At 43.1% G+C, this 27,999-nt stretch overlaps 1 protein-coding gene across 3 annotated transcripts; it reads left to right on the forward strand.

Annotated features, from left to right (window-relative positions):
• The first annotated feature begins 2,849 nt into the window (after positions 1 to 2,849).
• On the forward strand, positions 2,850 to 27,979 carry LOC307166788 (calcium-activated chloride channel regulator 1-like). Of its 3 annotated transcripts, none has more exons than XM_079885443.1 (15): positions 2,850 to 3,009; positions 11,461 to 11,639; positions 13,453 to 13,590; positions 13,688 to 13,838; positions 13,932 to 14,037; positions 14,123 to 14,279; positions 14,389 to 14,619; positions 21,900 to 22,124; positions 22,214 to 22,394; positions 25,866 to 25,972; positions 26,061 to 26,276; positions 26,356 to 26,620; positions 26,705 to 26,869; positions 26,964 to 27,191; positions 27,344 to 27,979. In XM_079885443.1, exons 2-15 carry the CDS (start codon positions 11,490 to 11,492, stop codon positions 27,748 to 27,750), a joined length of 2,727 nt encoding a protein of 908 aa, XP_079741569.1. In that variant the 5' UTR covers positions 2,850 to 3,009; positions 11,461 to 11,489; the 3' UTR covers positions 27,751 to 27,979. The 3 variants fall into 3 exon arrangements, with proteins under 3 accessions (XP_079741569.1, XP_079741568.1, XP_079741570.1); XM_079885442.1 differs by having other exon boundaries at positions 11,488 to 11,639; XM_079885444.1 differs by lacking the exon at positions 2,850 to 3,009 and adding an exon at positions 11,149 to 11,378 and having other exon boundaries at positions 11,488 to 11,639.
• Positions 27,980 to 27,999: the final 20 nt, after the last annotated feature.

Here is a 27,999-nt window from a genome sequence, read left to right on the forward strand (position 1 = left end):
ATGATTGCATTTTTTTTAATTAAATACCCGCGATGAACGTGGAAAAATTCAATGTGGATTTACAAAAAGGATTCCAAGCCGATCATTGCAAGTGCCTTAACTTTGAGTGTAAAGCAACTAGGAAAAATAACCTATTTCACAGTACGTGAAAGAAAAAGTATGTTCGAAACATCAGTATTCATAAAAGAGTAGGCGAGAAGTTCCCGGATGGCTTACTGCTTCCGGACAGATTTTCGAGTGCGTTCGTGACTCGACTAGTCGAGACTGTTTTCCAAGATGGCTCCTGCCTGTAAACGCGTAATGTACTGTCTTTATAAAGTATCTTCTTATTAAACTGTCTGTACACTTACAAAGTTCTCAATGCTTCGGTTTGCATGTAGGGACCCTCATTATGCTACCGTGTTAGTGTGAGGCTATTTTGAGCCTTGTTAGTGGTATTAACTAGCGATTTACTTTTACTTATTCTATGCATCCCAGAGAACGATTGACTCGGTAACCATGTGTTAATTACCCCTTAGTTTCATTTTTCACCAGAATTGTCCTTTAAGAACTTTTTGTGTATTGCTGTTACAAGCACCCTCGATGACCTGAGCCTGAGAACACTGTTCCGGATCGGGGTCACATTCAACCAGCACATCGACCTCCCAGACACCACCGGACTGGACTGGAGGGAGACTTTCATCCAGTGTCTGGAGAGCGTTGTGCCCCGATCCGGAGCACAGCCAGAGCCAGGGGATCTTCATATCACGCCTGACCAGCCGGATCTTCACGTCATGCCCGCCGAGCCAGAGACTGTTCACGTCACGCCCGCCGAGCCAGAGACTGTTCACGTTGGTCCTGCCGAGCCTGAGCCTCACGTCGGTCCTGCCGAGCCTGAGATTCACGTCAGTCCTGCCAAGCTTCACGTCAGTCCTGCCAAGCTTCACGTCAGTCCCGCCGAGCCTGAGCTTCACGTCAGTCCTGCCGAGCCTGAGTCTTCTGTCTGTGAATCTGTCTTCAAATTCCCACCCAGCCTCCCTCTCCCACCTCCTCCCATCTACCACCTCTTAACCCTTCCACCACTGCCTGTCAGCCTTTGGGGAGGTGGAGTCGCCGTGGCTCTGCCTGTCACCAGCTCCATCAGGGTCAGAGGATCCCTGGTCTCCACCTCACACCTCCGCTATCTGGACTCCGCCTCAGCCCGTCGAGCCATCGACGCAGCATTGGCTCCAACCGCCCTCAGCTCCACCATGGACCCTCAGTTCACCAGCTCTGCCGGGCTCTCTCATCCCTCCGGCTCGGCCCTGGTCCCTTGTCGACCCGCCCTCGCCCTGGGACTACCCTCCTCCGGCTTCGCTTCGTCACTCCGTCCCTCAGGCTCAGTTGGGCTCCTCACTCCCTCCGGCGCCGCCGCGGCCTTCGGGGTCCCCACCTGCGCTTCAGTTGCCGGAGCCGCCAGCTTCGCCGTGTCCCGCCGGGACCTCGGTGTCACCCTGGTGCGTCGGCTCTTCAGCTTGTATGCCTTCACCTGCTGAGTCCCCTCCCTTGTGTTCTGTTTAATTTGGACTTGTCTACCTGTAATCATGTCATGTGTCATTATTAGTTCATCTGTCTCACCTGTTACCTCCTTAGTCTTGTCAGCTGTGTCTCGTTTCCCTGATCTGTTTCCCCATGTATTTAAGCCCTGTGTTTTGCCTTGTTCATCGTCTGTTGTTATTTGTATTTAGAGTGTTTGTGTTCCTGCCTGCCTTTGTTAGAATAGTATTATTGTAGTAAAACGTTTGAATTGGAGCTCTGTGCCTCTTCAGCCAAAGGTTCATTACTCAAAGCTTCATTCAGCATTGCTCACTAGTGACACCTAGCTACTGTGCAAAGAAATAGCAGACAAATTAGTTCATTCTGAACCAGTGTCCCCCCCCCCCCCAATTGTATAAAAAATATATTTTTTATTAAAAAAATGTATATTTTATAAAAATATCTTTATAAATAAAATATTTATTTATTTATTTTGTACTCACCGTTGATGTCTGTAACCTTTCATTTGCAATAATAAAAAGACATGAGCAGACATTTGTCCATTACTGTGTATAATATAAAATATGTATCTTTCTCTGTCTGAATTTACTTGTGCAGAGTCACACACACAGTTAATTAATTATTCATAAATTGTTTGGATAGTGACAGTATGAACAACAACAGTGACACTGTGTTGAGTGCAGTGCTTATGTTGGAGGGAGTGTAATAAAGTAAACTCCAACAGAATAGTCTGGAAGGAAGGATTACAACAGATTTTTATTGAGAAACAGAATTATTTCAAGTGTGTTGGGGTTTAGACGATTCCTCTTCTTGGTCAAAATCTCTCCAGCCTTGGAAAAGATCCTTTCACAAGAGGATGCATGGGAACATAAAAATGCCAGTGCCGGCTGGTATAAATGAGGACACTGATGCTTCTGTTGAGCCCAGAAAGGGGAGGATTTCCTCTTTCTTGCTGGCTCCATTACCAGGAAAAAGGAAGAGTAACAAAAAGCAAACAAATCCAAAAGGCCAATCCAAATCAAAAAGCAGTTCAATCCAGATCCAAAAATCCAGAGCAATCCAAATAATCTTATCTAATTAATATAACAAGACTATAATATAGCTAGGCCTACTATAATTAATAATAACAATATACTATAACTATTCTAACCTGATAATGTAATAATATACAGCCCTAACACATATATGACACAATAACGACAATGACAATGATAGTTATCTAACTCTCTGACACTACTACAACTGCTTCTACTACTCCTGACAACACCCACAAGGTGGCGCGAGTTTCGAACCGCCTTTTATCCGGAAGCGACACTCCACACAAACCGAGGCCTCGTTTGTCATTAGTCACGTGATTTTCACGTTAACAACACAAGCCTCGAATCGCGGCTTCATCTGGCACGGACACTTTTTCTCGACACAAGCTCCGACGCCTCGGTTCAAATGTCACATCACTACTCTTCGCCTTCTTCTGCCTGCACCACATCCTGACAAGTTGAGTTTTTACTTAATGCGCACACTTTTAACCTGCTTCCTGTTTAACAGGAAACCGATACTCGGTTACTCACGTAACCTCGGTTCTCTCTAGAGAGGGAACGAGTATTGCGTAAGGAACTTACGCTACGGGAAAAGTCATCTTTTCTCGAGATACTGAAGCCAAAAAATTATCCTTAATTTTTCATAATTTGTCAACGCAGTGCAGCAGGCAGCACAGCAGAGCTAGAGCGGGCAATACTGCGTGCTCATTGGCTGCCGCGCGGCAACTGCTTAAGCCTACCAGTGAGCCCCGCGTGACGTCACGCCCAATCAGGGTGCGCGCGCCCTCGCGCGTCACAGCCCGCCAGAAGGGGCGGCGTCAGAGCGCATAAAAACAGGGCTCGGAGGCTTAATTCTCTGGTTTCTGTCGAATGAAGCGACATGAGCTCGAGGCGCAAGCACGGCAGGGAACGCAATACTCGTTCCCTCTCTAGAGAGAACCGAGGTTTCGTGAGTAACCGAGTATCGTTCTCTTACGAGAGGTTCTCTCGTATTGCGTAAGGAACTTACGCTACGGGAACCCTTTGTCAACGCCGTGCGCGCCATGCATCCACACACAACTCCAGGGGGAGGGGACCCGGGGAGTGAAGAGTGGGGAGAGAGGTGGCCAGCAATGCGGGCCAACACATGTACATAAGCACCCGTAGGGAGAAACAGAGCGGCGCAGCCGGTCTGTATATAAAAGCTTTCCCTGAAAGTGCGGCTCGACCAGAAGAGTCAAATCTAATATCCAGCCTGCGAAGAGCAGGGCATGAACATGATTTTAGACTGCAAGAAGTTTAGCCTGCAGGGCGGGAACTTCCAGGTTATAAAACCTAACAAATGTAGACGGGGAGGCCCAGCCTGCTGCCGTACAAATGTCATAAATGGAAATCCCACTGGACCATGCCCACGATGAGGCAACGCCTCTGGTGGAATGAGCCCGTATGCCCAGAGGGCACTGCAGGTCTTTGGACGTGTATGCTGTCGCAATAGCGTCCACTATCCATCTGGATAGCGTCTGTTTCGAGGCGGCGAGACCCTTGGTGTGCCCACCAAACGAAACAAAGAGCTGCTCTGAGAGCCTGAAGGCTGCAGAGCGCGTAATATAAAGCCTTAACGCCCTGACAGGGCAAAGGAGGTTATTATCGACCTCGCTGGCTGCCGGCGGCAGGGCTGAGAGGGAGATAACCTGTGCTCTGAAAGGAGTACCCAACACTTTAGGGACATAGCCATGTCTAGGTTTGAGAATGACTAACGAGTCATTAGGTCCAAACTCGAGACACGACGCGCTAACTGATAGCGCATGCAAGTCACCCACACGTTTTACTGAGGCAAGGGCCAGCAGAAAAACGGTTTTGAAAGTGAGGTATTAGAGACCCACAGAGTCTAACGGCTCGAAGGGAAAAGCTTTAAGGGCCTCCAGGACCAAAGACAGATCCCATATCGGAACCGAAGGTGGCCGCGGAGGGTTCAGCCTCCTGGCGCCTCGCAGGAAACGGGTAATGAGTTTGTTTCTTCCTAGTGCGCGGCCGCGCGCCGAGTCGGCGAACGCAGCAATCGCCGCAACATACACCTTGAGCGTGGAGGGGGACCTGCCCGCGTCCAAGAGCTCTTGGAGGAAGTTCAGAACCTGTGGAACCCCACAGGACTGAGAGTTCAAACTCTTCCCTGCACACCATTTGTTAAACACTGACCATTTAGACGCATAGAGCCGCCTCGTCGAGGGGGCTCTGGACTGCGAGGTCGTGTTAACTACCCCTTCTGGCAGATCAGCGAATATTCGTTGATTACCCACGCATGCAGAGACCAGCGCTCTGGATGGGGATGCAGAATTGACCCTCGGGCTTGAGAGAGACGGTCTCTCCTCGCCGGAATCGGCCACGGGGCTGTGTCTGACAGGCTCACCAGCTCCGGGAACCAGGGTTGGTTCTCCCAGTGCGGGGCTATGAGGAGCACTGCGCAGCGTGTTTCCCTGATCTTTGCTAATACCTGAGGCAGCATTGAGATCGGGGGGAAAGCGTACAACGGGACACTGGGCCAAACTTGGGCCAGCGCATCCTTGCTCTTCGAAAAGAACCTTTTGCACTGAGCGTTCTCACTTGTGGCAAAAAGGTCCAATTTCGCTTCGCCGAAGCGGCGCCACAACGTCTGTACCGTCTGGCTGTGTAACGCCCATTCCCCTGGGGTAACATTGTCCCTGGACCGTTTGTCCGGGTCGTCGTTCAGGTGCCCGGGCACGTGCGCGGCTCTCAGCGAGCGCAGCGAGCCCTGAGCCCAGACCAAAAGGCGTTCTGTTAGAGCGCGCAGGGCTCTGGATCTGAGTCCGCCCTGGCGGTTCACGTAGGACACCACTGACATGTTGTCTGAGCGAACTAGCACGTGGTGTCCCCGCAAGTATGGGAGAAAATGCTTCAAAGCCTTCTCGACCGCTAACATCTCCAGACAGTTTATATGGAGGTTCCGCTCTGGGCCCGACCAGGGGCCGCAGATTGGTCTGCCCCCGTAAAGCGCTCCCCAACCCATGTTGGACGCGTCTGTCGAGACCACTTTGCGGTGTGAGATGACTCCCATTGTCACTCCCTGTCGGTACCATTCGGGCGCTAGCCAGGGCTGCAGGGCTGAGACACAGACCTGAGTCACGCTGACTTGAGCGCTGCCCGAAACCCACGCTCCGCGGGGTATTTTCGATTTCAGCCAGCATTGAAGCGGGCGCATTCGAAGTAAACCCAGCTGTAGGACCGCTGCGGCTGATGCCATATGGCCTAACAGCTTCTGGAAACGTTTCAGAGGGAGGTATCTGCCCTTTTGGAAGGATGCGGCGAGGTGTCGAACACAGCGCGCGCGCTGTTCTGACAGCCTGGCCGTCATCGCCACCGAGTCCAGTTCTATTCCTAGGAAGGAAATTGACTGACTGGGGATAAGTGAGCTCTTGGCCCAGTTCACCGAAAGACCCAGGCTTTCCAGATGACTGAGAAGCGCTATCTTGTGAGAGATGAGTTCCTCTTTTGACTGCGCTAGAATGAGCCAATCGTCCAGATAGTTCAGAATTCGCATGCCCTGTTTTCTCAGGGGAGCGAGAGCTGAATCCATGCACTTCGTAAATGTACGGGGTGCTAGGGACAGGCCGAACAGAAGGACGGTATATTGATACACCTGGCCGTCGAAGGCGAATCTCAAGAATGGCCTGTGACGGGGTATAATCTGGATTTGAAAATACGCGTCTTTCAGATCGAGAGATATGAATTAGAGATATAATTAGATAATAGAATTAGCGCGAGGATCTGCCTGGTCGTAAGCATTTTGAACGGCCGTCTCATGAGAGCCCTGTTCAAATGTCTCAGATCTAATATGGGTCTGAGCCCACCGTCCTTCCTGGGCACGAGGAAATAACGGCTGTAAAAGCCCGCCTCGGTCAGAGAAGGAGGAACTCTCTCTATCGCCTTTTTTTTTTTTTTTTTTTTTTTTTTTTCGTAGCAGCTTCGCTATTTCTGCATGAAGCAGATGGGCTGCTTCTGCGTTCACTTTCATTTCGGTCCGGGCTTGAAAGCGCGGAGGCCGACGACTGAACTGTAGCGAATAGCCCTGTATTACCGTGTCCAGCACCCATGTCGACACACCCGGAATAGCTTTCCATGCATTCGCACTCATAGCTAGGGGTCGAATGGCCTCTGAGCTGCAGTGGCGGGCGCGCGGTGCGCGCTGAGACAGTGCTGCGAGACGGGGACTCGCTGATAGCAGTGACCGGCCGGATTGCGCTGAGAGAGCGCGCGTGAGTGTTTATAGCAGAGTGTGAACGCAGGGGAGCGGGCACAGGACTCTTTATTAAAACACGGCCGGTGGCAGTGGCGATATCTGAACCCTGAACGTGTGAGACAGAGCGAACAGCGTGTGGTTGTGAGCACTCGTGAGCGGGCACCTTTCCTACACTTAACACTCGAGCGGCAAGTGCGCGCTTTATGTGAGTGTGCTCTGTGGGGTACACAGGGGGAATTGTGCTTGTGTGTAGAAATGAACACTGGGTCGTGGGCATATTTACTACACTCAAACACCGTCGGCGTGAGCCGAATAACCAGAATTAACACTCTTTGCCAGATTTTCTGGGCCGCTGTACGAACAGCGTTTGTGTGCAGGCGAGCGAGTTGTATAACTGACTCATTGGCTGCAATACACACACTTTCTGCGTGTGAGAAGCTGGCCGCGAGCTTGGATCAGCGAACAGCATAAAAAATTTTGCTGCCAGAGCCGGGATCGAACACGGGTCTCTGGTGTGAAAGCCTGTCATTCTGCCACTGAGCCACAGGGGAAGAGTGCATAGGCTATCGGTTCGCTCGAGCATAAGAGAGGGCGGGTCATGTTTTTCGTCGGCGATAGCGTGCAGACGTGCGTGTATTATAACAGGCTCGTTGCTGCAACATTAACATTTTCAGCCGCCTAAACTCAGAGGGGGCTGAGAAACGTATGGGAATTGGAGAATGGCCCGGCCTCAGCGGGGCTACAAACATCTCCCTCCTCATTCCGCCGGTGAGTGAGGCACGCGGGGTGCTGAGCATTACTCGTGACCGTCCGCTCTGACATCCCTGAGAACGGCGCAGTTTGCGCGGGAAGCGGGGCGAGTAGCCGGAGCGTCGTCATGTTTTGCAGGCGAGCGTGTAAGGTAACAGGCTCGTTTACTGCAATATTAATATTTCCAGCCGCCTGAACTTAGAGGGGACTGAGAAATATGTGAGAAAGGCGGAAGCCAAGCCTCGGTGGGACTCGAACGCTCTCTTTCCTCCTATCACCGGCGAGTGACGGACGCGGGGACAGTAGCTTTCTTGTAACGTAAAGAAAACTAACCCCGCGACTGTCAGCTTCTGCAATCCCTTGTGAGCGGCGCAGTCCGCTCGGCTCGAACAGAGGGAGAGAATGCGGGGAGAGCGAGTAGCCAGAGAGCGTTATCATGTTTGCAGGCGTGCGTGTACTGTAACAGGCTCGTTTACTGCAATATTAATATTTCCAGCCGCCTGAACTTAGAGGGGACTGAGAAATATGTGAGAAAGGCGGTAGCCAAGCCTCGGTGAGACTCGAACACTCTCTTTTCTCCTATCACCGGCGAGTGACGGACGCGGGGACAGTAGCTTTCTTGTAACGTAAAGAAAACTAACCCCGCGACTGTCAGCTTCTGCAATCCCTTGTGAGCGGCGCAGTCTGCGCGGCTCGAACAGAGGGAGAGAGTGCGGGGAGGGCGAGTAGCCAGAGAGCGTTATCCTGTTTGCAGGCGTGCGTGTACTGTGACAGGCTCGTTTACTGCAGTATAGATATTCCCAGTAGCCTGAACTAGGAGGGGACTGAGAAATATGTTAGAGATGGAGGTTAGACCGGCCTTGGCGGGTCTAGAACACTCTTTTCTCCTTTCGCCGGGAGACGGCGGGCGGGGGGGAGGGGGGGTAGCTTTCTTGTAACGTAAAGAAAGCTAGCCCCGTGACCGTACGCGTCTGCGATCCCTTGTGAGCGGCACGTTTTGCGCGGCTCGAACAGAGGGAGAGAGCGAGCCCCGTAATCATCCGCATCTCTAACACACCTTGTGAGAGGCGCAGTTGCGCGGCTCGACAGAGGGAGAGAGAGAGCGGGGAGTGGTGTGAGGCATTTGAACAACGCCTCGTGTAAAGATACATCAGTAAAACACATAATGAGAAAGGATATATCGCCGGATAGCTGAGCTGGCACGGCAGGCTGAAGGCGGCGAAGATTCGTCCGGCTTCCTCAGGCTGTCCTAGGCTGGCTCGTTGCTGGTTTCGACAGCGACGGCTTCTCTCAGAGAGCAGCGATGCGAAGAGCTTCGCTGAAGAGACAGAAATCAGAGAATTAAGCCTCCGAGCCCTGTTTTTATACGCTCTGACGCCGCCCCTTCTGGCGGGCTGTGACGCGCGAGGGCGCGCGCACCCTGATTGGGCGTGACGTCACGCGGGGCTCACTGGTAGGCTTAAGCAGTTGCCGCGCGGCAGCCAATGAGCACGCAGTATTGCCCGCTCTAGCTCTGCTGTGCTGCCTGCTGCACTGCGTTGACAAATTATGAAAAATTAAGGATAATTTTTTGGCTTCAGTATCTCGAGAAAAGATGACTTTTCCCGTAGCGTAAGTTCCTTACGCAATACGAGAGAACCTCTCGTAAGAGAACTTATTTCCTGTGTTCTATGCACTCTTTTGAGCCCATATTGAAGGGGTCGATTCTTGAATCCACTGCTGCTTCAATATCCAACCAATCCTTTTGAGTGGTTTGTAATTAAGTTATTAATCAATATTTATCCTTCCAAATATTAAATGATTTGAATGAAGCTTATGAGATTTAACCCTCTGGGCTTCTTCATATAATAGTCACACTTAGCTTCCTCCCGCCCGAAAACGGGCGAAGCCTTAAAACTGTACTTTACTTTTTCCCAGGATAACCAATCAAATATATTTTTGTTCTATAATGTTTTCTGATTATTATTTAGAATTTTTAGAATTTTTTATGATACTTTGCATTAATTATATAATTTTTATGAGCTATTTTTTCCATTAGAATTAATATATATATATATTTATTTTATTTTATTTTTCAATAAATGCAACATTTCACATCAAAATAGAGTGCAGGCCTCAAAAAAAAAAAATTTCAACTGAGAAGAGCGCCATCTAGTGGCTTCAAAATGTATTAATTTGTGTCATGTCCTATAACCGCCTATAGGCGGCCTATAGCTTTTTTATTTATTTATTTTATTTATTCCCATTCGGAAATAATGTTTTTTATTACTAAGCAACCACTGAATGGAACAACACAAATTATATATCATTTTAAAGCTTAGGATCTCAGCTTTTTAATGCATATAATTACATTTATTAACTCCTAACGAGTGCTGAGTAATCCCTCTAAAACCAAGTGTACCGCCAGCAGGCGCCACCTAGCTGCGAAAATATTCTTTACCATATTTTTTAAAAATCTTGCCTTGATTAACACAAAGTTGATGTCATTTGAAAGCTTAGAGTCTGAACTTTACAGTGAATGTATCCACTTTGAAAAACTCTTAAGTATTGCTGAGTTATTTGCTGATAAATAGAATTTCCTTTTTTTTATAATCTATAAAATAATGTACTGCAATGTGTCAAAAACATCATACAGCTCATGAAACATTCTCAGATAATTGAAAATGGCACTTCATTTTTTACAGCATATTATTACAATTAAAATGAGCCCAAAATTAACATAATCTATTGCTTTTATGACAAGATATTCTTCATGGAGAAAATATTGCCCATGAGGGGGTGTCAAAGACTGTACAAAAAGGCTATCTCTTTTCCAAATGCTGTAACTTTTGATTCCTTTATCCAAAAATTATAATTTTTTTATCCAGATGCAGCTAACATGTAGGGGGACTTCACTAAAAAAGAATTTTCCTCCTACCTTATTTCCTTCCTGAGTTATTCCATAACAAATAAGAAAGATATGCAAAATCATAATAAAAATTATATATATATATATATATATTGTCTTTTATCCGCTGTTTCTTGGCAGGACAATGTCCAAATGTAATGTAATTTATATTTTCAAAAAATTAAAAAGAGTTCTTTCAAACGATACCTACCTTTTGACTCTCCTTGCTATAGTTTTGGAGTTATTATGATTATATAATTTTTATATAGTTTGGGGCAAAATTGGCTGTTTCAGTCTTACCAGTTCATTTCTCTCTGTGTGTGTGTGTGTTTGTGTGTGTGGGTGTGTGTGTGGGGGGGGGGAGGGTGTCTTATTTGCACTCTTGATGTTCTAGAGTGTCACCCCTTCATTGCTGTACACTTTTTTTCAGCACAGTGGCTGATCTGTAGCTTGTACCACCAAAAGTTTCTCTGAGTTTTCCTATTTTTTCGTATTTCCCATTCATTTCCTATGTCGCCCGTTTTCGGGCGGGAGGAAGCTAAGTGTGACTTTTTTTTTTACGACCCTTTAACATATCAGAATCATCTCCTTGATTTTTTTGTGTGTTCATATAGGTAATAAAACAAAAGTCACCAAGTTTCACCCCCATCCGATGAAGCAAAAAAATTAAACAATTCTAAATGTTCAAGTTTTCGCCCGTTTTCGGGCGAAGAAGCCCAGAGGGTTAAGTAGAATTACGTCTGTTCACTGTAACATGCTCGCTCCTTGTTTTTGAGAGAAGCACCCACCCAAAACATCTAGTTGACAATGAAAGCCTTTTCATCTTCAGTCACTATAGAGAATAATGACAAATATTGTCTGAACCTCTTACTAAGAGAAAGTACATCTTATCAGTATGTTTTGGGAACGTTTCCTGATCAGAGCTAGGGCTCGACCAACTCCAACCTTGAAGAAGGTGTGTGTGTGTGTATTACACGCCCACTTATCTCTGATCAGCATCAAGATCATATGTGAAATTGTTCAAAATGGGGTTTCAGGAGTTGCTGTTCATCTAAACTCTACAGCTATGGACTCAAGAACGGTGTTTGTCTCATTATGGATGTTGCTGTCATCCACCTCCACTGGAATCAAACTAGATGGAAATGGTTATGTTGACATTACCATTGCGATCAGTTCAAAAATACCACAGGATAACACGCTCATTGATAAAATCAAGGTGAATATATAGTTTTTTGTCTATTTAACATACAGTGCCCTCCACAATTATTGAACCCCCTGGTAAATATGATCAAAATTGGCTGTAAAAAATAAATCTGCATCGATTATCCTTGTGATCTTTCATTCAAAAAATGTGCAAAATTCTAACCTTTCATTGAAGTAAAAGAATTGAAAGTGGGGGGAAAATCACATTATGAAATAAATGTTTTTCTCCAAAACACGTTGGCCACAATTATTGAAACCCTTTTATTAAATACTTTTTGCAATCTCCTTTTGCCAAGATAACAGCTCTGAGTCTTCTCCTATAATGCCTGATGAGTTTGGAGAATAACTGACAAGAGATCAGAGACCATTCCTCCACACAGAATCTCTCCAGATCCTGCAGATTCCCAGATCCATGTTGGTGCTTCTCCTCTTCAGTTCAGCCCACTCATCAGGTCAGGGGACTGAGACGGTCATGGCAGAAGCTTCATTTTGTGCTCCACAACAAATTTTTGTTTTGATTTTGATGTTTGTTTTGGATCGTTGTCCTGATGGAAGATCCAACCACGGCCCATTATAAGATTTCTAGCAGAAGGCGTCAGGTTTTGATTTTTTATCTGTTGATATTTGATAGAATCCACAATGCCATGTATCTGAACAAGAAGTCCAGGACCTCCAGCAGAAAAATATGCCCACAACATTAAAGATCCAATGGTATATTAAATTGCACACATGGGGTACTTTTTATCCTTGTGTTCACCAAACCCATCTAGTGTGTTTGCTGCCAAAAAGCTCTGTTTTAGTCTCATCTGACCACAGAACCCTGTGTTGTTTGAAGATCCAGTCGTGTCTGACAATTAAATTTGCTGGAATTTGTTTTTGGATGAGCGAGGAGGTTTTTCTTGAAACCCTCCCAAACAACATGTGGGGATGTAGGGGTTGTTTGATAATTTTTTTTTTAGGCTTTCTGACCCTAAGACTCAACTAATCTCTGCAATTCTCCATCTGTGATCCTTGGAGAGTCTTTGGCCACTCAAACTTTCATACTCGCCGTGCATTAAGACAGTATAGACACACGTCCTTTTCCTGGCAGATTCATAACATCTTTAGTTGGTTATAACTTCTTAATTATTGCCCTGATGGTCAAAATGGGGATTTTCAATTCTTTAGCTATTGTCTTACAGCCACTTTCTAGTTTGTGATGCTCAACAATCTTTTGCTACGCATCAGAACTGTATTCTGTGGTTTTACTCATTGTGATGGATGATTAAGGGGATTTGGCCTTTGTGTTTCCTCATATTTAAACTCCTGTGAAACACGAAGTCATAGCTGGACAGTTTCATGTTCCTAGTCACCCTGGTGTACTAAAAAAGGTAAATATTAATGGGAATATACTTCAGAGATATTTTACTCGTAAAAAATTCTAGGGGTTTCAATAATTGTGGCCAACATGTTTTGGAGAAAAACATTTATTTCATAATGTGATTTCCCCCCACTTTCAATTCTTTTACTTCAATGAAAGGTTAGAATTTTGCACATTTTTTGAATGAAAGATCACAAGGATAATCGATGCAGATTTATTTTTTACAGCCAATTTTGATCATATTTACCAGGGGGTTCAATAATTGTGGAGGGCACTGTAAAACTCCATTCATGGTTTTAGTGCCTTTAGTGAAAGATTATATTTTTTGCAGTTTTTAAAGAAAATTTTGAAAGAAATATATAATCAAATTTCATTAACAGTATTTGAATAAACAAATGAACGTATAATTATTTTTTATAAGTACTGTACACACATTTTGAGTTTTTCTCATTTTTCTTTCTGACAGGACATGGTCATTGAAGGGTCATTTCATCTTCATCAAGCATTGGATAAAAAGGTCTATTTCAAAGAAGCTACGATACTAGTTCCACCCCACTGGAAGAGTAAGGAGTTTACCAGAGCAAGAACAGAGTCCTATGAAAAGGTACAGATAATTATGCCATTTTTATTACGTGTCAAATATTAATCAATTCAATCATTTCATTAACATACTGTTGACACAATTTCTATGTGAAATGCAGGCAAAAATAATAATTGATAATGCTAAACCAGCATATGGTGATGAGCCCTATACTCATCAATATGGTGAATGTGGAGCTGAGGGTCAGTACATTCATTTCACGCCAAACTTTCTCAGAGACGACACACTCATTAAGTCTTATGGGTCAAGAGGTGAATGTAATTTGTTATCCTTCAACATTCATCCAGGTTAATGCAGTAATCTGTTTGTTGTATTAACAAGAATGTTTGTTTGTTTGTTTGCAGGAAGGGTCTTGGTTCATGAATGGGCTCATCTGAGATGGGGCGTGTTTGATGAATACAGTGAAACAAAGCCATTCTACTACGCAAATGGCCGTATTGAAGCTACAAGGTCATAAAACTTTAACAAAAAGAAAGAGTATTATTAAAATCTCCTTGGAAATTATTTCAACCATTGATTTCCTGCTTATCTTTAGGTGTAGCAACAACATTGAAGGTCAGTTTTATGATGAATCACTTCAACCGTGCCACATTGATCCAGAAACTTTACTACCGACTAAGGGGTGCAAGTTTTTTCCTAACAAATATCAAAAAACAAACAACTCCATAATGTTCATACCAAGCCTGGATTCTGTAAGTACAGATTTTACATGTTTCCAGACATGCAAAACTTATCTTTGGTCATTTGCGGTGCATTGCATGCAAACATTTGGAACAAAGTAATTATTCGAAATTATTTCAGGTGATCTCATTTTGTCGTGAAAACGAGCACAATTATGAAGCCCCAAACTTGCAAAATAAAAAATGTGGCAACAAAGCAACATGGACTGTTATATTTGAGGATTCTGTGGATAAAGACGCATTTCGTTCTCTGAAACCACTGCCGTCCTCTCCACCAGCACCATCTTTCAAAGTTGTGCAGCGAATGCATCGGGTTGTTTGTCTCATCCTTGATATCTCAGGAAGCATGACAGTATGCAAAAACATTAATTTCACTTGAAAACAAAGATGCTTCCATTATTATAACCTTCAATGCTCTGATATGAGCTTAATCATTTTGAAACCTGAGAAAGCATAAAAACTGGTGTAAGACTGAAAATACTGGTTGAGGCCCTGGTCTGAGACAAAGGGCTAATTACCATTTGACCTCCCCCATACGACCTCACTTCCGCAAACTACTAAGAACTCACACAAGAATATGGTTTAATGTGAATGTTTATCATTGACTGTTATGTTTTTGGTGTCATTTGAAATGTCTCAAAGTGAGTGGTACAGATATCTCATATCCAGATAGATAAAATAAAAGGTAATAAGGTTTTAAGAGTTTATGGATAACTGACTTACAAAGGAAGGTGGTCTCTCAAGCAAATGGTCACCCACCCCCATGAAGGTGCGACCACTGCATGCAAATTTCTTTTGTTAGCACATGTTTCCATGTGAAAGAGGTCTGACTATTTAATGAGATGCAGCAGAGAGTTCGGGGCCTTTTTCTGTACTTCAGATCGGTCCGTTAGGCTGAGAGATATAGATCTCTCAGCCTCACGTATTTCTTAATGTTGGTTTTGCATCTTCCCTCTATTCCAGAGCATTTGATGTTTTGTATCGATTATCTTTGAATTGATTATGGAATTGGCATGATACATTTACCTGACATAATAAATTGTTACATTTGATTATTCTAACTGACTTTGATATTATTTTCATTGAAGAGTTAAACGGAATAGTCAAACATTCACCCATGATTAATGATCCACAGATATCATTAAAACCCTTTCATTTATGGAGTCAGATGAATTAACGAGAGAATACATAACTAAATGTATTGTAAATTTAACCAACCAATACTCTGCATGAGTGAGGACAGAACACGTGATAACCTTCCCCGTGTATTGGCGAACCGGCAATTGGACCAATATATATCGGGCCTTACAAAATGGTGACCTCGAGACGTGATCTCAAAACAGATCAAAACAGATTCACGAGAGACGTCCTTTCCAGCAAGTATTGGGAGTTTAGAATCAACAAGAGGTTTTAACATCTTCTCTTTCTTCCGTGGTTGTGGTAAGTCAATTTTCTTTGCATTCTTAGAAGTGTTGAAGAAATGTTTGCTTTGTTTATGGGTAAGCGTGATGCCGCAGCCAGATGAAGAGTGATTAGATTTTAAAGATCTCCTTGTTTTGCCTAAGCAAAAGGAAGCAAAACCTAAAGTGAGAATAACATCTTCCAAATAATTAATAACTCGATGAAGAGCCGAAAAAGTAAAGCCTAAAAGTTTTAAAATCAACCGCATGTTTTCAGGCCATTGTTGTATCTGGGCTTGTTAAAGACAAACCAGCAACACGTGAAGAGAATGAGCAAACTAACAGAAAACAGAGAAAGAAAAATCTAAGTTTGTAAACGATCGGAAAACACATGATTTTATAAATAAAAGGCAGATCGATGCATTGTTTATAAAAAGAAAATTTTGGGAAAACAGGATGATATGATTTACAGGCTAAAAACTCAAATATCAAGGCTAATGCTAAATGCTAAAACCATGCTGCGCTCAAGGCTATTGTCAATGCTAAGCCATGCTGCGCCCAAGGCTAATGCTAAATGCTATTGTCCATGTTGCTTTCAAAATGCTAAAGGCTAACTTTAATGCTAAATGCTAAAGCCATGCTGCGCCCAAAACGCTTAACCCTTGTTTTGTGTCACTGGCTGACTGGGAGGGAAAGTCTCCATTTGCATGAATTGTATGAAACAGAGATTAGAAGTAACAGAATAATCTAAGTAGTCCCATTATTGTGAAATCATGTGTACTGATAATGTCCTGTTTACATTATGGGCTGAAAAGGTTGAGCCTACACTGTACAAACTAAGTAGAAAAGGTCTTAACATGGATGCTATTGACAATGAAATTTTCACTTGGTGGAAAGCAGTGGGTAGTAAACAGAAGAAATCAAAACATGGTGAAATAATTGAGGCTTTAAACTTCATAAGTTATAAAAGGCTAAATGAGTCAACAAAATTTATATCTTCGCTTATGGATGCTAAATGTGAAGAAGTGCATTCTAAAAATGCAGAGGCACAAAAGTCTGAGGAAAAGATTCAAGATCTTCAAACACAGCTAGATAAATTACTAGCTGAGCAGTTAGCCCTGACTGAAAAGTGTAAAAATCACAAAGAGACCATTGCAGATCTCAAGGCTAAGCTAAATGCTAAAAGCAAGTCTCCCAAAAAGCTTAACAGCGATTGGGCTAAAAATGTACACTTCTTAGATGAGGCAGCCTGCTCTAATGATCTCGTATCTTTCCAGACAGATGAAGCATGTGATAAAGTTATGAAAAGAGTGCCTGTTTCAGCCCTTAAGGTGGTACGGCACCCAAACGGCACAGAGTCAACCATTCGGCGTCCTTTAACAGTAACTGAATGTAGCTTGTTTAAAGCAGAGATCGGACCATTCCCTTTGAAAGGGCCATTCGAACCATGGTGGAGACGCATTGTTAGTCTAAAACATGCATTTCAGCTCGAACCAAAAGATATTTGGCAAATTGTTATCAGCTCAATTCCAGATGTTCTGAACTATAAGATACCACAGGTTTTGATGACGGGCACCATTGTGCAGTCAATGCATCAAAATGAGCCTGAGAGCGAAATCTTGAATAGACTAAAACAATGCCTTCGCGAGCTGCGTGGTTGTAGTCCTGTTGGATGGGAATTGATTTTCAATCGGAAACAGAGAACTGAAGAATCGTTTGAGACATATGCAGAAAATATGTTTGAACTTTTTGAGGAGTATTCTGGAATTGAAGGTGTTAACCACAACAATGTAGTTCTCCTTGAATTTCTGCTTACAAATGCAGGGCCGCGTGTACAGCAATCACTCATGTGTGGTGCTTCTCCAGCACAAAATACATTCGAAGGTATTGTTAGCTGGGCAACCAGAATTGAGTCACGGAAACAAATGCATGGTGAGGTAGCTGTGTTAGAATGTCATGAAAATCCTCCATCTACAGGAGAATTCAGAAAGCCACACTGTGGCAAACTGAACAGATTCTGTAATTCCTGTCACAAAACAGGCCATACAGAGGAAAAGTGTTGGTCACTAGGCAGAGGCAGACCTCCACCCTATTTCATAAAACGCAGACGATCACAATCTAATGACACGAACCAGCACTCAGCAAGTAACCAAAGCTCAAATGCATCTAAAACTCTTACTGACCTGACAACTTTGGTCACTCAAGGCCCTCAGCTATTAGCGTCATTTGCTAGTTGGGTAGCAGCCCAAGAGCAAATAGCTTAATAGTTTAACATCTAAATTCATTGAACCTGTCTGCATTTTCAAAATTTGAAATTGTGCTTAACACATCGTGCACTACACATCGTGCACATAGAACACAATTTGGTTGTTTGTGCTACAACATGCACATAGGCTAATTTAAAGTTTATTCTTTAACACAGGATTGCTTTACTGTAAGTGCATTTGAAATACTTAAGCAAAGGTGATATAGATGTTGTATTCTATTGTTTTGCTGTGGGGGTATTTGGAACACTTAGGTAAAGGTTGTAGATGTTGTATTCTAGGCCATGTATTCTGTGAACTGAATTAAACGTGTGTCTGTGCTGAATTTGGTGGCTATAATGTGATTCACAATGAATTTGAAAATCAGAAACAGCGAATGCATCTCATTAATCCTGAAACAAAAACCTTTTTTATGTTTAAGGCTTCAGAGAACTAAATATTGTTATGTTTGAATGCATTCTGAATTACTCTGAGATTTGTTTTTTCCAAAATAGATTAACGGATTCGTATATTACCACAAGATTGCGTCAGAGATTGGCGACAGCTAATAACTGATATCAGGAAGTGTGCGGGCGACTTGGATGAGAGGATGGGTTAGTCCGACTAGGATCAGCTTTACGCTGGTTGATTAACCTAGCTTGGACGCTTCCGATGACTTCTGTTCTAATTTAATAGTTTTGAAAAACGGTTGAATTAAGTTTCTGAAGGGCATCCAAGGGGGCTATTGTATATATCTTTGATTGTTGCGCGTGTACGGCAAAATCCATAGATATTTAGCCAACTGCCTCAGCTTCTGATCTTCGGGGCTGACCACTTGTGTCGTGCATCCTTGGGAAGGACTGCAAAGCGATATAGTTTTCCTTATCTATAAATGGAAAAATATAAAGTAAGAGTAAATAGAAGAATCAAACGTTATAATGGCCATTTAAAAAGACTTAAATGAGAAGAAAAGGTATTTGAAACCTAGCAAAGGAAAAAAGAAAAACAGCGAATGTACATCTTATCAGCCCTGAGCCAAAAAGCCTTTTAATATTCAAATGTATTGACATGAGAACAAGCAGAGATTTGACCAGGCGTTAAGTTGTTCCAGAGACTCTTCAGAGACTGAAAACAATATAATTTGACTTGTATTGTTAAAGAATATAATTATATTATAACTTGAATTATAATAAACATTATATTACACTCGCCGAGCAGGACAATAATTGGAGAAGTGCGACTTTCGTCTGAATTTCTGAGACTTTCATTTGTGTGCTACCCAGTGCCAAAAAGGGGCGGGGTATGCCTTTATTTTTCACCGTTAGAAAACACGGCTAGAATTGTGGCACAGGTAATAGCAAACCAAATTGTGCAACAACTAAAATGTAATCTAATCAGAGAAGTAAAGTTACAAGGAGGGTACCACAGTTTTTTGACATGATAATGGAACAAGTAAAAGAATTCCACACGTCTGAATTTAATGTTTTTGAAATATTGGAATTATCTGTGGTTCGCTCTCCTCTGTTTTCTGTCTCAGGCTTAGGCTACTTCTGCAAAATGGTGGAGCCCACCTGGAGCAAACCCAGGACAGCGGAATTGTTAGAACATAACCTGAGACTCGGGAGATGGGTGAAAAGACATTATAAAAGGCCTTTTCACACGTCACACTATCACATTACTGCATAAATATGGCCTCCCAGTTTAGAACTGGATCGAAATTTGCAACACAATTGTTATAGATTAGATTCCACCCATCTCCTAGACATGAACACTGAACACACACCTCCCACACTATACCCTCACAGCAACATCACCTGGGATAGATGGTCTATCCAGGCTGAACACTGTACATCAGACGAAGATGTGTCATCTTCACACTAACAGATCCAGATAGCTTCACACACACAGGGTGGAGCTGATCTCATGATCATGGTCTAACAGAGACACAGAGAATAGCATACGCTACTCACAACAAACTGCCAACTAATGTAACACACATGAACAACTGAATGGCTACAGTCACAAATAAAGACAAATTCTAAGGCAGACCTGCCATTAAATTTCAAACTCTATGATTGTTGGTGGGAGTTGGAAGATCAGAGGGCCCCTGATTTCTCAACTTACCACTAATAACAGAAACATAGGCCTAATTAAAATGGATAAATACCAATTCAATCAAGTACAAAAATTTACAATTCAACTCAGTCATCGTCTGTGACTTAGCCAGATCAATACACACACTCTCAAACACACTCTCTTACAGACACACACACACACCAACACACACACACACAAAAACACTCTCACAGACAAAAACACACTATGACATTCTAAAAAATACTCACACACAAACACACAAAACCATTGATTGGTTTACACCGACCTCTTGCTGCATTTCTGAAACCTATTTTGATTTCTGCATATTTTTCCTTTGAGTAATTCAGACAAACATTTCTGAAACTTATTTTGATTTTAATTTCTGAAACTTATTTTGATTTTAATTTTCTGAAACTTATTTTGATTTCTGCTTATTTGTATATTGTCCATTTTACTCACAACAATGTTTTTGGACATCAATTCAATTGAATCTCTATGTTTGGTTACACCAAAATTTCGCTGACACTCTTCATGAAATGTTGTTTTAACCTAGCACTGGTTGTTTTGTTAGAATATAATTTATTTAAATGTTTCTAAGAACAGGTAAGAGCTTGTAAGATCTTCCTTTGTCCTTCCTTGACCCTCTATAGGAGTACTATTGGCGTGGTAACTAAAAATCAGGTAATTAATGAGACCAAATGTACCACTCACATTTGCTGACATGAACATGGTATATTACATTGAACATGACATGATTTTGCTTTATTGCATTATGCGTTCCTATGCATTTCCTTACGACTGTAAGTTCATATGTGCTCAATCGTGAAGCGGACATTTAAGATGCTTTTCAGGTGTCAAAGGAGAAGCCCTTCATCCACTGAGGTCTGCCCAGACCACCATACCGCTGGAGGTGACAGGGTGGGTCAAGGAGGGTCAGATCATCATCGTGGAGAAGGTGCCAGGGAAGCGGAAGTTTCTCCATGAAGGAATGACACGTCAACTGATCAAGTCACAAGAGGTCCAGATTGACTCTATGAACTTTGCTCACGTCACAGGATTACAGGAAGAGAACCTGAACGCATTCATCCACCTGCTGGACTCAAGCTATACACCTGGTGAGAACAGGTGTTCTGCAGGTGAACACAGCCCACTGAGCTTCTACAGATGCCAACATTGCAAAGACAATTTTTGTGCTACATCTTCAAGGATTATAACAAACGTCTTACTGTGACCCCGTAAGTGTTCATCAGAATGTGACCCACGGGATCAAGGAGGGAATCTGTAAGACTGAAAATACTGGTTGAGGCCCTGGTCTGAGACAAAGGGCTAATTACCATTTGACCTCCCCCATACGACCTCACTTCCGCAAACTACTAAGAACTCACACAAGAATATGGTTTAATGTGAATGTTTATCATTGACTGTTATGTTTTTGGTGTCATTTGAAATGTCTCAAAGTGAGTGGTACAGATATCTCATATCCAGATAGATAAAATAAAAGGTAATAAGGTTTTAAGAGTTTATGGATAACTGACTTACAAAGGAAGGTGGTCTCTCAAGCAAATGGTCACCCACCCCCATGAAGGTGTGACCACTGCATGCAAATTTCTTTTGTTAGCACATGTTTCCATGTGAAAGAGGTCTGACTATTTAATGAGATGCAGCAGAGAGTTCGGGGCCTTTTTCTGTACTTCAGATCGGTCCGTTAGGCTGAGAGATATAGATCTCTCAGCCTCACGTATTTCTTAGAGAATACATAACTAAATGTATTGTAAATTTAACCAACCAATACTCTGCATGAGTGAGGACAGAACACGTGATAACCTTCCCCGTGTATTGGCGAACCGGCAATTGGACCAATATATACCTTACACTGGTATCATATTTTCTAGGGCTCCAGAATCCTTCGACTACAGCAGGCTGCCACATATTTCCTGCGGAACATCATTGATGATCAAGCCAGTGTTGGAATTGTGACCTTTAGTTCTGATGCTTCAGCTCTGAGCCCCTTGACTACTATTGACAATGAGTCCACACGAGAGAATCTCATCAAACTGTTGCCAAACGAAGCAAATGGATGGACGTACATGTGTAAAGGCCTCAATCAAGGCGTACAGGTACCATATTAATTATATATATGATGTGTTAAATAAAGCCTACAGTTTGTTTTACACTAATGTTCTGTATTTGTCTTTAAAACTTAAAGGTACTCAAAAAAGACAATGGGGATGTGATCGGGGATGAAATAATTTTTCTGACAGATGGTGAAGCGACGGACGACCTTAATAGTTGTGTTCCGTCCACAATTGAAAGTGGCGCCATTATACACACAATAGCTTTGGGTGATAAAGCAGATAAAGCACTGAGGGATATGGCTGACAAAACTGGTAAGTGACATTGTCGCATAATGACGTGCAATGTTCCAGAAAAAGTCACAATTAAAAAATTCACAATGTCTACTTAGACCAGCTATTTTGAAACTGCAGGTCGCGCAAGTGTGACAATTGTGTTGCGTTAACACTGTCAGAAATACAAAAAATATAAGTTCTGAATTTCAATCAACAAGTTTGATAATTTGCAAAACTTACATATTTCTGATATCGACCCACAAGCGTTTTGTAGATCAGCGGCTGCATGTTGCACAATCTACACAGCATCCAAAAATGAAAATCCATTACAGTTAGGTCTACTTCTAGGTGGATCTTAACATAAAAAAGTTTGGGAACTAACAAAGTATCAAAGCAAGTGACTAATCTACAAACATATGATGCTAGTAGAATAACAAATGAGCTCAGAGCGTCTTGGTTATGTATGTAACCCTCGTTCCCTGAGGAGGAAACGGAGACGTTACGTCAGTGACTGACAAATGGGGGTGTCGCTTAGAAGCCTGTCACCTTCGAGTTCTTACAAAACCAGCCAATGGCAAAACAATGCCATGGGTCTGCAGAATTTGTATAGCGCAACTCCGCCTCACCTCAGTGGGTATAAAAGGAGCAGTGCGCCAATCTCACATTATGTTATGCTGAGGAGCCGAGACTGAACTTTGAACTGCTGTTCCAGAGGGTTACATATGTAACTGAGACGTTCCCTTTCGTTCAGTCACTCTGAGTTATATCAGTGACTGACGAATGGGGGTCCCAATTTAATCACGCCATAGCGGCTGTCTTCCAGTGCACTACGCAAGTCTGAGCTCCCTGTCGTGAGATTAGCATGGACGAAGGGCTAGGCTTAATGCAAGAATACCAAGGTACACTGGGTGGCATATCCCAGGTGGAATATGTATGCGATTACACGAGCAGGTCCTACTTACTGGCTAGTGGAAGCGAGTACATGAGAGGACACTGGCTCTACCCAGAGATTATAAAATGTCGCGAAAGTGTTGGGTGTCGTCCAGCATGCAGCTCTACAGATTTCTGTTAGCGAGGCGCCATGCACTAAAGCCCAGGAGGAAGCCACACTCCGGGTGGAGTGACCCCTCACACTAGGGGTCATGGTCGACCCTGCATCTGTGTCAGCCAAGACAATGGCGTCCATTGCCTTTCTCTTCAGCTTCCCACCAAAACAGACAAAGAGCTGGTCTGAGGTCCTGAAACACTGCGTTCTTTCTACGTAAGCACGGAGGGCGCGTACTGGACAGAGCAGTGCCAAGGCTGGGTCTGCCTCCTCCGAGGGCAGCGCTTACAGGTTCACCACCTGATCCCTGAAAGGGGTGGTTGGAACCTTGGGCACGTATCCAGGCCGGGGTCTCAAGATCACATGCGAGTTAGCCAGCCCGAATTCTAGGCACACTTCGTCAACCAAAAATGCCCTACTCTCTTGATGGAGGCCAAAGCGACCAGGAGAGCTGTCTTCATAGACAGGAACTTAAGCTTGACTGATCGCAATGGCTCAAATGGAGCTCTCTGCAGGGCAGATAAGACCACTGCAAGGTCCCAAGAGGGTATTAGAGGAGAGCGAGGAGGAGGTCTCCTCGTCCCCCTCAGTAACCTGACAAGAGGCCACTGAGCAGTCGCGAGACTTCCACGATCTCATGACCTCTTCATGCACTTCCGGGAAGAAAGGAATTGGGGACGGGTGCTGACGAGTGTCAGCACGCACCGCCGCCAAAAATCAATCATCAAGCCATGAGCACTAGGGACATGGCGGAGGGTTCCACACAAGCCCAATGCTCACGGCTGCCCAGGAAAGCATGGCAGTCAGTTCTGGATCAGACTCGGGCAATGCTGGCACCCCCGAAGAAGGCAGCACAGTTCGCGCAAACCATGCTAGCGCAATTCCACAAATGCCAACATAGTTTTCTAGTCTATTTAAAAGAATGTTGTGGTCAATGGTGTCAAATGCAGCACTAAGATCGAGTAACACTAATAGAGAGATACAGCCACCATCGGAAGATAAGAGCAAATCATTTGTGACTCTAATGAGAGCTGTCTCGGTACTATGGTATGGTCTAAATCCGGACTGAAAATCCTCGCAGATATAATTTCTTTCAAGAAAGGAACACAGTTGTTAGGATACTGCTTTTTCTAATATCTTTGACAAAAAAGGCAGATTCGAGATCGGCCTGTAATTGACTAGTTCTGTAGGATCAAGTTGCGTTTTTTTAACAAGCGGTTTAATCATAGCCAGCTTAAAGGTTTTTGGTACGTATCCTAGAGATAAAGATGAATTAATGATCTTAAGAAGAGGATCTATGACCTCTGGAAGCATCTCTTGTTGTAGCTTAGTCGGAATAGGGTCTAACATACATGTTGTCGATTTAGACGAATTAACGAGTTTGCAAAATTCCTTCTCTCCTATAGCAATAAATGAATCAAATTTTTCCTCAGGGAGACTACAGTGCACTGCCTGATGCAATACTGTAGTAGACGGTTGCATAGTTATAATTTTGTCCCTGATATTATCAATCTTATAAGTGAAGAAGTTCATAAAGTCATTACTGCTGTGTTGCTTGGAAACTTCTGGGCTTGAAGCTTTCTTTTTCGTTAGTTTAGCCACTGTTTCAAATAAATACCTAGGATTATGTTTATTTTCTTCTAATAGGGTTGAAAAATAAGAAGATCTAGCAGCTTTTAAGGCCTCTCTGTATGCAATTGAGCTCTCTTTCCATGAAATGCAAAATACCTCTAGTTTTGTTTTCTTCCAGTTGTGCTCCATTTTTCTGGCTGCTCTCTTAAGGGCCCGAGTATGCTTGTTGTACCACGCTGTTGGACTATTTTCTTTAATCTTCTTTAAGCGCAACGGAGCAACTGTGTCTAAAGTGCTGGAAAAGAGAGAGTTAAAAGTTTATATTGCAATATCAAGTTCTTCTAAGCTATCAGGGATGCTGAGATGATGAAACTGATAAGGAAGATTATTGATAAAGCAATCTTTAGTGGCAGAAGTTATCACTGCACAGACCAACAGCAGGAATGAGATCTTGCTGGAATACGCCGTCATACCAACACCACTGAAGAGTAGCTCGTCTTGTATCTCAGACCTTGTAGACAGCTTGCAGTGGAGAGAAGTGAAGAAACACTCGGCTCCAAAGCAAAAACATATTGCGAGATTGCCGCGCTGCTCCTTTTATACCCAAGCGGTGGGGCAGAGTTGCGTTATGCAAATTCCGCAGACCCGTGGCATTGTTTTGCCATTGGCTCGTTTTATAAGAACTCGAAGGTGATAGGCTTCTAAGCGAAACCCCCATTCGTCAGTCACTGACGTAACTCGGAGTGACTGAACAAAACGGAACTAATGTTACTTTTCTGAGAATTAGTAACTTGTAACAAATTGATCTGTCACATAATATGGTAGGCCTAAATCATATTATTCATATTATGAATGCTTGTTTATCCAGTGCATTTTTCTTATGTTCTAATTAGGGGGGAAATTTATCACAGCCAGTGATGACATTCTCTCTAATCAGCTACTGAATGGATTTTCTTCACTTACGATTCCAACAGGAGATCAAACAAAAGACCCAGTTCAGGTTTGACAAGTGATCGCACTTTGCCCATGGAAAATGATTTTAAGATAATTATAAATATGCTAATATTTAATTTGTATCACCGCTTTAGATAGACAGTGTGGGAATAAAAACATCAGACTGGTTCAATGGGACAGTATCAGTGGATCAGACCATTGGTAACAAAACCACCTTTACAATAATCTATGAAAAAAGTTTACCTCACATTTCCATACAGTCACCAAGTGGCTCAACCTACAATCAGGTACAGATGCATCATGATGAATCAGCAAAAACAGTCAATTTAAAAGTTCCAGGAACTGCACAGGTATTACAAAGATTTCATTAACTTTCCTAAAACTTTTTCATTAATTATTCATCTAATAATACTATTGTGTGTTTGGTAGATTGGGGACTGGAAGTACAGCATCCAAAGTCCAACACTTCAGTCTCTGACTATAACAGTAACAAGTCAAGCGGCTCGTGCTGATGTTCCCCCTATCATAGTCAAAGCCCACATGAACCAGCAGTCAAGTGACGGCACTAAACCTATGACAGTGTTTGCTGAGGTCAGTCAGAGTTACAAGCCTGTAATAAAGGCTGAAGTGTGGGCTACGCTGGAGTCCCAATCTGGGTCTGCACAAACATTACAACTCCTGGACAATGGAGCAGGTAAATTACCCATCATTTTTGTTTGAAGTGTGAACGCAACCCAGATTTACACTTTTTATCCAAAAGTGCTTTATTGTTTTACAGGAGCTGATGCTTTCAAAGATGATGGCGTCTATTCCAGATTTTTCACACAGATGAAAAATGGGAGAAGCAGCTTGAAAGTAAGAGTGAAGAATCAAAATGGACAAGCCAGATTTACTTTCCAAAAAAGGGGTGGTGCCCCATACGTACCTGGATATGTGGTAAACGGTAAACCGCGAGATTGAGACTCCTAAAGGAAACTGTTCAAACTTTTATCAATTTTCCTCAACTAATTTTTTTCACGTTGTTCCTCTAATTTCAGGTGTGGTAGAGCTGAACCCTCCAAAGCCTCCAGTTTCTGAGGAATCACTTGAGGTCGAAAGTTTTACCAGAACAGCCACCGGAGAGAGTTTTGAGGTGACGCACCAAACAGGCTCAACCCCACCAAACTTCCCACCTAATAAAATCATAGATCTGAGTGCTGAGATCCAGGAGGACTCCGTGCTTCTCAGCTGGACGGCTCCTGGTGAGGACCTCGACCAAGGGACAGGTAAAGCACACAATTACTATACCAGAATTTAAAATACAAGGTTTTTAATTTCTTTAACATCTTCACTGACAACATAAAATAGTAGTTTCAAATTTAGATCATGAAATAATGTAAATTTGCTTGTCTTCGTTGCATGTTTCTTTTCCTTTAAGTGAAATCCTATGAGATCAGGTGGAGCTATGACCTTCAAATGCTTCGAGAAAGCTTCAGCAATGGTCATGCATTCAACACAACTGCCGTCTCACCGCACGAGGCTGGATCAGTTGAACAGCATTCATTCAATTTCAGTTTCACAATCCACAATGGCACCACAATGTTCTTTGCAGTTCAGTCTGAAGACAAAGAAAATGCGAAATCTGAAATCTCCAACATTGCTCAAGCTTCAAAGATCTTCCCTGATCCAAAACCCCAACCTGATCCAAAACCCCAAGGAAAATCAAACCCAGGCATGAATTTGACAGTTCTTGTCATTTCTTTGTGTGTGGTAACTGTGGTCATATGCTTTGTTGTTGCTGTCACTACATGGGCAGTGAGACGCAGAGAACGCTTTCGAATCTGATGCACACAATCAAATCAATCCTTATGTGTAAATTTAACATAACTATGTACATCCAGCAACTTTAGAACATTTCTTACAATAATCATCTCTATCAAACAGACTTTCTAACTTTCTGAATATTTTTTGCAAGTACATGTATTGCTATCTCATTTAGAATTCCCATTTATAGTTGATTCTCAATCGATTTATCTTACTCTGAAATGTGAGCACCTTTAAATACAAATGAACAAAAAAATGTCTGTACAATAA

This window comes from Squalius cephalus (assembly GCF_949319135.1).
Source record: "Squalius cephalus genome assembly, chromosome: 11".
Lineage (NCBI taxonomy): Eukaryota > Metazoa > Chordata > Actinopteri > Cypriniformes > Leuciscidae > Squalius > Squalius cephalus.

Bases quoted from the DNA above. Each gene is read 5' to 3' on its own strand.
- LOC307166788 (XM_079885443.1), top strand. From the start codon at position 11,490: ATGGACTCAAGAACGGTGTTTGTCTCATTATGGATGTTGCTGTCATCC. The intron at 22,125-22,213 runs GTACCATATTAA...TAAAACTTAAAG, and splicing joins GCCTCAATCAAGGCGTACAG to GTACTCAAAAAAGACAATGG. The intron at 26,621-26,704 runs GTAAATTACCCA...ATTGTTTTACAG, and splicing joins ACTCCTGGACAATGGAGCAG to GAGCTGATGCTTTCAAAGAT.